Genomic DNA, 12,417 nt, shown 5'->3' on the forward strand with positions numbered 1-12,417 from the left:
GGGAAGAGAAGTATTAGTAACCAGTGGTTTTACATTCAGTTCTGGGCACCTCATTGTAAAGAAGGATATAGACAAGCTGGAGCAAGTTCAGAGAAGAGCAACAATGATGATAGGAGGTATGGAGAACTAAGCATATGAGGAAAGATTGAAGGAGATGGGCATGTTCAGCTTGGTGAAGAGCAAACTGAGGGTTGACATGATTGTACAGTGGGCCCTCCCCATATGTGGAGGCTCCGTTAAGGACATGCATGTGTTCAAACCGCTTTTGTTTTAATAGCAGAACATTCCCGCATTCGGCGCAGTGTGTGCACCATGGGCATGTGCACCATTTTATTTCCAGCAGCTTAACCTTCTATATTAGGTTAAAGCCGCATACAGTGCGCACGTGTGTGCTGCGTGTGTGCTGTACTCTTTAAACACCTCTAAGCCTGTCACAGAAGAATGGAGGCAAGCCTGTTCTCTGTTGCCCCAGAGGGTAGGACCAGTTCTTGTATTGTAATTGCTGCTGCTGCTTCTGTGTGTCTTCAAGTCATTTCTGACTTATGGTAACCGTATTACAGAATTTTCTTGTCAGAATTTGTTTAGGGGGGTTGCCATTGCCTTTCTCTGAGGCTGAGAGAGTGTGACTTGCCCAAAGTCACCTAGAAAATTCCTATGGCTAAGCGGGGATTGCAGCCCTGGTCTATCAGTGTCTTGCTCCAACACTGAAACCACTATACCATGCTGACTCTCTCACATTAGAGCAGTCTAATGGTTTTGAATTTACAGGAGAGTATATTTCAATTGAATGCTAGAAGGAACTTCTTGACACTAAGAGCAGTTTGGTAATGGAACAGATTACATAGAGAAGTGGTGGGGTCTCTTTCTCCTTCTCAAAAAGAGGTGTACAGGTAGCCTCTGGTGATGCTTTAGTTGGATATCTTGCATTGAGCAGGGGTTTGGACTCAAGGATCCATGAGGCCCCAACTCTATGAATCTATGATTCTGTGATTTTCTCTGTGAGCAAAGATTTTCTGTTATTTATTTATTTATTTATTTATTTATTTATTTTATTCACTTCATTTATATGCTGTCTTTCTGCCAGCCAATCCCTGGCCAATCAGTTGCTCTCAAATATATAAGAAGAAACTAGCCCTCAGGTGCAGTTCATGTCAATGCTGGACACTGCCTATTAGCCAAGACCATTTTGGTAACAAGATCTGATTAGATCTGATTAGTATCTGATTAGATTAGTGTGAGTACTCTAGGGGGGAAACCATGAAAAAGGAAGATAACAGGGTACAAACCTATGTATTAGTCACTTCACAATCACACCAGATGCAAATCCAGATAACACTATTGTCCTTTCATTTACCTCTGTTTCTAGTTCCACCACAGTGTGCTGGTTCTGGTAGGACAGCAACTTGGGAAACTGAGGTCAGCTTTTCCACCAGGAGGCAGCATTTTTGTTGGGCAAAATACTTTGTATGGAGTGTGATGTGGTGCTGGCAGAGAAGGGAGCAGTACAGACCACCTCAAAGGGTGACCTGCAGCCGGTCCTTTTCGTGCTGGGTTGGGATCAGGGCAGCCTCACCGGCAGCCTTGTGGTCCCAATCTGGCGTTTTTCTGGGACACGGAGAAGCTGCAAAATGCTGCTTCTCTGTGGCCCAGAAAAGGGGTGTCCTTGGGGCTTCATGCCCCCAGACACCCCAGTTCTATTGCTGCGGGAACGATCCACTCCTAAAAGGAGCTCTATTTTAGAGCTCCTTGTGGTGATGCCGCCAGGCCCCCATAAGCTGCCTGGGGTGGGACAGAGATGTCACGCATGCGCCACGCTGTTTGGATGCAGCGCACGCATGACATCGATGCACACCATGTATGGACGGTACCACATAAAGATGGTGCCATCTATACATATTAGGGTTGCAGAGTGTGCGGTTGCCATGCGCTCTGCAACCCTAATTTTGGTGCTCACATGACACTTATGGCCCGTGTGTACCCAGCCAAGGATTCAGTAAATCCTACTAGTGAAAGTGAAAGTTTTTATAGCGAAACTGGCCTTGGGGCATTATCACTATCAACAGTGGGAGAAACTGCTAGTTATAACAATGCATATCTCTTGAACATCTCAGTATCAGTCTCTAGTTTCAAATTTCAGCATCCTTTTTGCCAGGTTCAATGATTCTAGGATTTCCTCAGACGTCTACATTTCAACTGTTTTATTATTGCCTCTTCTTTACATACTGTTAAATGAATGACTAATTTATTTGATTTTTTTCATGTTGTGACAATCAGACTTTTTATCTCTTTGATTTTGAAACTAGATATTGATGAGTGCCATATCTCACCTGACCTCTGTGGAAGTGGTACCTGTGTCAACACTCCTGGTAGCTTTGAATGTGAATGTTTTGAGGGCTATGAAAGTGGATTTATGATGATGAAAAACTGCATGGGTAAGTGAAAAAGGTATTAGTGCAGATGGATGTACAACTGTGTGTGTTTAGAGTTTATAAATCATATTTCATAATCCTATGTCCATTGTCATGTTTTTTAATCCCAGTCAGCGATCATGTATATGAATTCGAATAAATCAGTTTTCCCTTCCTATAACTGAGCAGAAAGTTTACTGTTATGAGAATAGTGGTATCTGTCACTGGACACAGAAACTAGATATAACATTGCACACATATTTTCAGATAAGGAACAGTTAGTTAATGTAAACTATGCCCAAACTAGAGCATATAATCAATCTAACTATATATTATTGCAGTCTACAGATCAGAAATAACAACAGTGTGTAAAAAAAAATCATTTTTGTCAGTATTGTAGTAATAACAGTAACAAAAGGTAATGTACTGTCAAGGAGATGTATGAGGCTCTTTGTGTCTGTTTTGCTTATGTAATGGTGTGACAGAAAGTCCAAATATATAATAATAATAATAATAATAATAATAATAATAATAATAATAATAATAATAATTTATTTCTATACCGCTATTCCAGCGATCACAGCGGTGTACATCAAAGAGTAAGACAATCGAAACATCAGCATGACAATAATACAAAGTTAACAATTAAGAACAGTAAAAACTAACAACACCCTATACAAGTGGCTATGTAGAATGGAATACACATATGTTAAATATGTTAGAGCATGTGTAAAAGACATTGCAAAACAAAGATTTTTGCTTGTATTTGGTTTGTAGACATTAATTTTTTTAAGAAATCAATTACATTATGATTTTGTTTCTTGTTGAGGAACAATAATATAGTTTTATATTTTATTTATTATGAAAACTGAAAGAGCAGATTCAGTCATAAGTTCCTAATTACTTTCAGATGTTGACAATATTATACTTCATCATACTTTTTCTCAAATTGTCCCTTTGAAAAAATGCTTCTCCCTATCTTCTTTTCAGACATAGATGAATGTGAACGTAACCCTCTTCTCTGCAGAGGTGGCAAGTGTGTAAATACAGAAGGAAGCTTTCAGTGTGACTGTCCTCTAGGGCATGAATTGTCTCCATCACGTGAAGATTGTGTGGGTAAGTTTCAGGTGCCTAAGAATTTTATGTGCTCGCTGTTAAAATCGTTGCTAATATTTGTAATAATGTGGCTCAAAATAGAAATTTGTCTAGTTCATAATGCCTGAATGCATTGCAAATCAAGTATAATTTTACCCAGAAGTTTCTAGGATTTAAATATGTGACATTCCACATATGTGCAGTCAGAGATCAGTCAGGCTAGCTAGGCTGCCCTGAAGGTGCTTGTGCAGAAGTTTTAATATTAAGTGTTATGTTCGATGAAGGCTCATTGGTTTCCACAAATTAGCAGGATTATCCACCCAAACAACCTTTTTTAAAAGTGTGTGTGTCGGGGGGGGGGGCAAGCTTTGGATGCTGTATCACAACTCAGACAGATTATACAAAAGCACCCAAAAACTACTTTTGAAGGCTGTAGTGTACTGCACAGTTACTAAGCAACACTGGGGAAGTTCCCCAACTTTGGCAGACTCCCTTTATTTGTCACCAGTAAGACTTCCCATTAGTTTATGTGACTGTGGTCAAAGCCTGGGGTATGTCTGTTACCAGTGGAAAAGGGAATGGTTTGTTCGTTTAAAAATGAAATTTTGAAGGGTAGATCAAAACACCACAAGATAAGAGATAATTATTTAAAAACAAGAAAGCTGCTGAGAAAGCTTGTAAATACCATGTTGTTCTCAAATTGAGCTAGGGTGTACTCATATAGGTTGTGTATGTGTTTAATTCCTCCAAATTGAAATCTGTCATCGACACAATCCTGTTGCACTCCTTTTGGAATTAAAGATGATCACCTGTACAAAATAGGGCTCTTATGACATTTGCTCTGATATTCTGGAATACTCTCCTCAGATTTGCTTCTCCCTTGTGACCTTAAGACTGGTTCTTGCATTGCAGAAATTGTGTGATGGTTGCTTTTGTGTGTGTGTGGTTGGAGTATTACAATCTGATAACATTAAGACTGTGCAATCACATGGTAGGGACAACCATGCCACCTGCAAAAAGTAAGAACTAGCCCTTATCAAAGTGTTACTTTGACACATGGAAACATTCATGTGTCTTCATATCAGAACACATTTTCATGGAAATTCTGTCTTCCAGTGCTACATTCTGATGTTCACAGAAGCTGTTAGGTTAACTAAGCTATTCTTGTTTTTCAGATATTAATGAATGTTCTCTTAGTGATAATCTTTGTAGAAATGGGAAGTGTGTGAACATGATTGGAATGTATCAGTGCTCTTGTAATCCTGGGTACCAAGCCACTCCAGACAGACAAGGCTGTATTGGTAAGTATTGGACAAATTAATATCCATATTTTAAAGATGTTTAAAAATAATTTCAATTTATTTATTTTCCAGATGTTAAGTTTATAACAGTAAGTGAATAAAAATCAGTTGGATACCTTTCAAGGGCTATCCAGTTATAAACAGTTCAAGACCTCAACTCTTAAAATCCAGCTACTTCTTTTTATAGACAGCTTTGTTTTCATTGCATTTCATTTTGTTTTCTCATTCTCATTTTGCTTTATTTTCCTTTGCTTAGATGCTACTAAAATCAATTAATTCCTAAAAGTGTAATGTTTCTTCTTCTGATAGGAAGATGGAAAAACACAAATCTGTCAAATAAATCTTATTAAAGAAAATATTAATCTGCTTTTACAAGTTACCAAAGATACCTTATAGTTTGTCTAAAATATTCTCTTAGATATTGATGAATGCATGATTATGAATGGAGGCTGTGACACCCATTGCGCTAATTCAGAAGGAAGCTATGAATGCAGTTGCAGTGATGGATATGCTCTGATGCCAGATATGAGGACTTGTGCAGGTAAGACAGTAAAGGCCAACAGCTCACAAGGCATTCACAAGCAGTAGATATAGGTTGCTTACACAATACCACACAAATCTCTTTTTTGGTGGCCCATTCACAAGCTCAGTGGCAGCCTGGATCAGGACTGGATGTATGCAGTTGCTGTGGTCCCACAGCAATCAGGGCACGAGTGACCTCTGGCTGCTCCTTTTGCCCCGTCTGCTTGAGGCCTATGGAACCTCATTTAAAAACAAATCCCCCTGATGTTCATTTATAAAGAATAGCTACTGTATTTCCCAGTGTTCATAAATATTCCTAAATTACCATTTGAATGTTATTTCATATATTTTGTGTCTATCTTACCACAAATTCTTTTACCATTTTTCTTTCAGGTTGGAATATAAAACGCTAGATAAGTGTTTTTCTACTTATTATGACCTGTTCACATTCCATAAGTTCCCTTAGAAAACTGGCTTTAAATAACCTAAATGAGAAGGCTGCAGTTTCCCACTTTTTAAAAAATTACATCATATTAGACTTTTATCATTAGTAAATGGTAGGTCCTTATGGCAAGGATCAAATTGTGGTTTTCCACTGACAGAATGGCTTTCACCAGCAGAACTGGGAGAGTTATTTCTCACCCTGCAGTCCTCCCTATAGGATAGATCTTCAGGTAGCACACAGGGCTGCAAGTGGGATGAACAAGGCAAAAACTTCCTGTCAGCTGATGCCAAAGGTCATTTATCTTGAGTTACCATTTTTAATTTCAAAAGAGAACTGATTTTTGAATTGACAGTTAAAATATGTACTTAATTATTTTTACCTTGGAATTTTTTTTTTAAAAAATCAGTCTATTAGGCAAGTGATACAGTTTGCAAAGTATTAATACTCATAGAGTTGATATTCCTAATTTTCCTTCAGACATTGATGAATGTGAAAACAACCCAGATATCTGTGATGGTGGGCAGTGCACTAATATCCCAGGAGAATATCGCTGCCTTTGTTATGATGGATTCATGGCTTCTATGGACATGAAAATATGCATTGGTAAGTCATGCAGATGGTGATTGCAGAAGCTGCATTTATATGTACATATATTCTAAATATATGGTTATGTGCACTTTTTTCTCACAGAAGAACAGGAAAAAATAATTATAGTAATATCAGAGAAAAAGAAGAGGAAAGATTTTTTCATCCTCCTCCTTCTGGTCATTCTCATATTCTGAACAGCACATCAGTACTTAAAGGACAAGGCAGCTGAGAAACAGAAGCTTCTCAAGAGCTGTTAACATTGTAGTAATCCCTGAAGATTTCACTTCCATAAACCATCACTACATTGTTCTTGGTTTGCCATGGAGCTCTTCAAGACAGCAGAAGGGGAGAACTACATGTTCTGCTTTTCTCATCATATTTCCCATTACTCACCTGAAGATAAAATAAAAGGGCAGGTTTGCTGTGGGGATTAGCAAGGTTAGGAGGGGAGGGAATATGAATTTAAATCTTGTCTGTCCTGGATATTGATCTTAGCTGGAAGAGGGTTTGGAAGTTCATACATATTTGACTGTTCTTTAAGTTCCCTTTTATGAACCTAAGAAGCTCTTTTCTGAATTGTATAATTCTGAGACATCGCTAGTTAAATACTTACATGAGTTCAGATCTGTATATACTTAACATGGAAATAAATGGAGGTAAAACCCATTGAACACAATGGATCTAACTGCTCTGTAAATATTTGAATGTTGGGTCCAGCATAAGCCTCCCACCAACAGCAGACATTTGATTGGAATTTTTCTCCTGGCTGAATAGGGCTGATCAGATTTTGCTGATCAGACTCCCCAGTAGGCCTACCTAACCCCCCAAAATCTTCTTCAGAGGATTACCAGACCCTGGGAACACAGGTAGTGGTGGGCTGGTGGCAATGGGGGCAACAGTGGGGGCTCCAGGTGGTCAGAGAACAGGCAAAGAATAATCTCCCTGCTTCTGGCAGCAAGTGCATTCTGAGAGGCACTACTGAATGCTTCCATGGGTGGAATGAAACGCTTGCTTTCATGCATTGAGTTATTAAAAGTTCCTCATAGTAAGGATATGCTTTGATAAAATTGCATATATTTTCTTATCTAATACAGTCAATATCTCAGGTATTCTTATCATAACCCTTATCTTTTCAGTGTACTTCAGTGATAGGAGAATATATTAATGTACCATAAATGTAATATATTTCTTATAGAACAATAGTGAAAATAGGTTTAGTTTGTCAAATATTGTAGAAATTGTAGCAATAATAAGTGTTATTTTTCATTAATGATTTTATACTGTAAATGTATATAACCTATTGCTGCACTGTTCAGTCTCTATTTTCCTATTGTTTCACATTGTAATGCTTCATTGGTCTTAATTATAAAATATAATCATAGATAATCTACTAGTTTTTAAATGATTCTCATGTTAATTTTATTAAACATTCATTCTGAATTATTAGAATCCTTCAGTAAAACTAAATTGGATGTTATTAACGGAGATGTATGAATTTACAGATGTGAACGAATGTGACTTGAATTCAAACATATGCATGTTTGGAGAGTGTGAGAACACCAAGGGGTCCTTTATTTGCCATTGCCAACTCGGCTATTCTGTTAAGAAAGGAACCACAGGATGTACAGGTATAGTGTTTCTTTCTTTAGCATTGTGGACCGTATATGCCAGAATCTTGAAATGCCTTACATCTTCCTAAGTGGTCTTGTGTTTGTGGGAATTAGAATTGCACAGTTGCATAATATTTGTATCTAGCAGAGGACTGTTGTTATGTTGCTATCTAAAAGAACTGGCAGTCTTCCATGCACATCACTGTCTTGTACAAGTCACTGCTTTGTGCAGTGATGTGCACTGCACACTGATGTGTATTGGCTGCTCTTGCCGGTGTCCTGTTATGCATCTTTGCAATTCAGTAAAGGGTTTTTTTCCCACACTTCTGCTAAGTAGCTAGGCATGCATAAAGTTACATAACATAATAGGTCATATAGGATTCTGTTAGGTTTTTTTCCTCATCATTATAGGTTCATGTTGCCATATAGCAACTCCACTGTGTACACAAGAGCCTTTATTCAGCTTGGTAAACTGTTGGTCATCTGTGATTAATAAACATGCATAGTAAATACTATACTAAATCCATTTGCAGTACATGTCTTTGCACATTGCTGAATGTTTGGGATCAATTCTGAAGAGCAAAGTAAACTCAGAGTGCATGTGTAGAGTTACATTCAGATTCAGTGTGCTCCCTGTTTGAATATTTACTTGTCAGTACAGTAACTGATACAATGTAACTAATTTTAGCATTTCTTTCATGAGACTCCACATGTCCCACTGAAGCTTATGGATAGCAGCATTATTATTAAAGTCTATATGGCTGAAATCCTATATGCACTTACATGAGAGTAAACCCACTAATTACAGTGGTATTAGCAGGCATAGGATTGCACATGAGTATTAAATGGCAAAATTAAGACTTGGCCATTACAATTTTGAATACTTTAGTGATTCAACATTGTAAATTATCATTATTCACCCTAGTCCTGAACTGATTTATATGAAAACAATGCCTATTGATACATTTGCATGTGGTCATCTATATTCACATCTTTAATAGCTTTCAGGAATTATTTGAAATAAATAAGCCAATTTTCAATAATTAATAATAGATTATTCCTAAAATTGTTATATTGTAAATAATATAGCAATTTAAAAAATCATAGTTTATTATTATAAAATGAAAGTAGTGTGCAATCATACTATTTGAGGTATATTTGAGGTCTTATAGTAGCATTAGGCCAAGTGAGTCATGTGGTATCAGTATTTTGAATTTAGTTTGCAAATTCTGTTTCCTTAGATGTGGATGAATGTGAGATTGGGGCCCACAATTGTGACTTACATGCCTCATGTGTCAATGTCCCAGGAAGTTTCAGGTGTAGCTGTAAAGAAGGATGGATTGGAAATGGAATTAAGTGTATTGGTGAGTATAAATCAACTAAGATTGTTGTTTAGCTTACATAATCGTATACATAGATTATTTAGTTATATCTGGGAGCATATTGTAGACTGATTGGTATGAGGACAGATAATGAAACTGTGGATGGACATGCTTTTCCTGGGGAAGAAGGCATTCTGAATTGCTCATGATACTTCTGCTGTTCAGTTAAGAAATGGGGACAGAATGCTGATTCACTCTTCTGTGGAACAGAAGTCCCCTACCTCATGCCTTCTGTCAAATGACCAGAAAACTAGACTTTCAAAGATGTACCTTCTTAATTTTAAATTGGTTTACCATAACAATTTCATCTTCCTTTCCTCTCCAGTATGTTCAGCAATTCACTTTTGCTGTGGGTCTTTTTCTCTTGCTTTGTTCCCTTTGTGCTTTTCCTGCATGCTGAACTAGATCATGCAGGTCTGTAAATATTATACATCTAGTGAGTTCAGCCTACAGAGGTCAGTATATCACATCAGAATCTTGTGAGACTGCCTTCTTCTGATGTTGCTTTTTCTCTAGGCTAGGTTGATAGAGATAGGCACGAAAGCAGCCACTTTGATGATCTATTCACCCCGAAGTTCCTTTGCCTCTGGTCTGGGCAAATAATCATGGAAGTGACCGGAGTTTGGCTCAACCTGCCGATGTTGGAATGCATCTTCTGCCTCTCCCTCATTCCTGGCAGACAGTTTCATCAGATAAACAAGCAAGTGCTTAGACAAAAACCAAAGCAGACAACCCATCTGAAGCATATGTGAAGTGATTAAAAGGAAGAAGTAAGACATGTCTGTTATCTGAGGATTGAAGATGGGGAAATCTGTGGAAATGCCCACTTGCCATTCCTGTTTACTAAGAACCCATAGAAAGCAATGCAGTTTTACTAGAAATCTGTCCAGTGGCAATAACCACAGTTTTAGGCAAGATACGTGAAAATGGAGTACTACCAAAAATATTTCTGTTCCTCCAGACCTCAAGAGAGGCGATGTCCACTGTATAAACTGTACACTGGGTCTGAAATGTCTCTGTAGAGCTAGCTAAGTGGTGAAAGGTGGCATAGTTGATACCTGCACAAAACTCCATCTCTGAATAGCTTTGATAAGGGAATTAGAAAGGTTCATCTGCAAATTCAAATTCTTTTAATAAGGCCATCTAGCCATGCTATAGACAGGATATCTGTCATTTGGATAATAAGATCTACTACTGTACCTTCAACTAAATAGCAGATGTGCTGGTGTCCAGTTTGTTTTCTACCATCCACATTTGAGTAGAGTATAAAGACTATGAATATAAAGAATATGCACAGATTCATTGATTCTCAGTGAAATTGGTGTTTTTTTAAAAATTGAAATTATACCAATACAACTTTACATACAATTCTAACATTCAGTTCTGATAAATCTAAACAGAGATTTCATGATAGACAAATTTCATGACAGACAAATGTAATTAATCTTGTTGAAATTTGTCTTCTATCCTTGATTATTTGTTCTTATATTAACTCTTTCTTTTTCTCATCTTCATTCTATCTTTCTTTTACTCTATCATCCATTCCTCTATCATTTTAGACTTCCTATCTTCAGTCCCTTTAGGTGAACTTAGCTTCTGTTAAATTGTCTTGTCTTGATTTGTCTCTATAATGATACCATTATATACCCATCCCCCGCCAATTATTGAGTATCTCGATCCAATAATGCTTATTGTATTACTAAATTCTTGGTTTTCTTGTAGTGTTGGGTTCAGTTTTCACTTCCTGTTGATAACCTTATTTGTGTTGATTTTCCTTGCTTAGTGTGGGAATGAGGTTATTTATTTCCCACAATTTAGCTGCTTCTTTCCATTCCTCTTCATACTTCTGTAAGGATTGTTGTTTAGCTGACTCGTGATCTTATCCATTGTTGATAATTCCATTAGTTTAATAATCCATTCTTCAGTGGTCAGAGTCCTTTATTCTTTCCAATATCTGGCTTATATTAGGCGAGCTGCTGTCACTATATACAGGAGAAGTTTCCCATATTTCTTTTCTGATTGCTCACTTATTTCTGTTAACATAATCAGTAGGAAAAATTTGGGTAACAAGCTTATGTTAATGTTCAAAGTTGTGGCTTTCCCCCCTGAATTCCTTTCCAGAATGTCTTTGATTTAGGGCCTTGCCACCACATGTGGAAGCTTTTTACATTTCCAACATGTGTCTTGTCGGTCTTTTTTAAATTTGGCTATCTTGTAGGATGTCAAGTACCACCTGTAAAAAAGCTTGTAGAAGTTTTCCTTTAAATCATTATACTTCGTAAATTTTAAGTTTTCCTTCCAAACCTTTTCCCACTGCTCCAGTAGGATCACTTCACCTATATTTTTGGCCCACAAGATCATGTTGGTTTTTACTGTTTCTTTTTCTGTTTCTATTTCCATTAATAATTTGTAAAATTTTGATATCATCTTTTTATTGTCTGAGTCGAGTAGTTTGTCTAGTTTGGTCTCAGTGGGCCCGAACAGACAGGCCAAAATAAAGCTGCTTCGGGTCACTTTGGAGGTATGCTTTTTAAATGACACACACATCTTAGGACTGGAGCATGGTTTTGGCACGGCTTCCAGACTCTTAGGATGCATGCAGCATTTAAACAGCATACCTCCAAAGTGACCCAAAGCAGCTTTATTTTGGCCTATCTGTTTGGGCCCAGTGTTCTCTATTCCTAAATTTTTGTCTTTTTTGCAAATTTGTGTTATTTAGTAATAAAGATACCAATGACAACTTATACCTTCTGCCGCTAGTTCTTCTCTTGATTTTAGATTGATATTAGCCTTTTCTCTTTTTCAGAGGTTCCTTATAAGTTATCCAATTTCCTTTATGCAGATGTTCTTTTTTACAAAAGGCCTCATGAGGTGATGTCCAGGTCAGGGTTTTTGGAATTAAATGCTTTTTGTATCTAAACCAAATTCTTATCAAAGATTTCCTTATACTGTATAATGGTTATTAAATACCTTCTTGGCACTCAACCTGTTATGCCAACCAAAGTATATGTCCGCTCCTTCTAATTTTAGCGATTGTTTATTTTTCAGCACTAGCCAATCCCTTAC

General features: G+C 37.3%; 1 protein-coding gene across 1 annotated transcript in view; it reads left to right on the top strand.

The window, feature by feature from the left end:
- The window catches only part of FBN2 (fibrillin 2), a 226,412-nt gene that overhangs the window by 155,587 nt on the left and 58,408 nt on the right, over positions 1–12,417 (top strand). Inside the window, 7 exon segments of the mRNA XM_042447774.1 lie at positions 2,304–2,432; positions 3,399–3,524; positions 4,679–4,804; positions 5,223–5,345; positions 6,249–6,374; positions 7,862–7,987; positions 9,211–9,333. Of these exon segments, the coding sequence (XP_042303708.1) occupies positions 2,304–2,432; positions 3,399–3,524; positions 4,679–4,804; positions 5,223–5,345; positions 6,249–6,374; positions 7,862–7,987; positions 9,211–9,333 (879 nt within the window).

This window comes from Sceloporus undulatus, chromosome 2 (genome assembly GCF_019175285.1).
Source record: "Sceloporus undulatus isolate JIND9_A2432 ecotype Alabama chromosome 2, SceUnd_v1.1, whole genome shotgun sequence".
Taxonomy (NCBI): Eukaryota; Metazoa; Chordata; class Lepidosauria; order Squamata; family Phrynosomatidae; genus Sceloporus; species Sceloporus undulatus.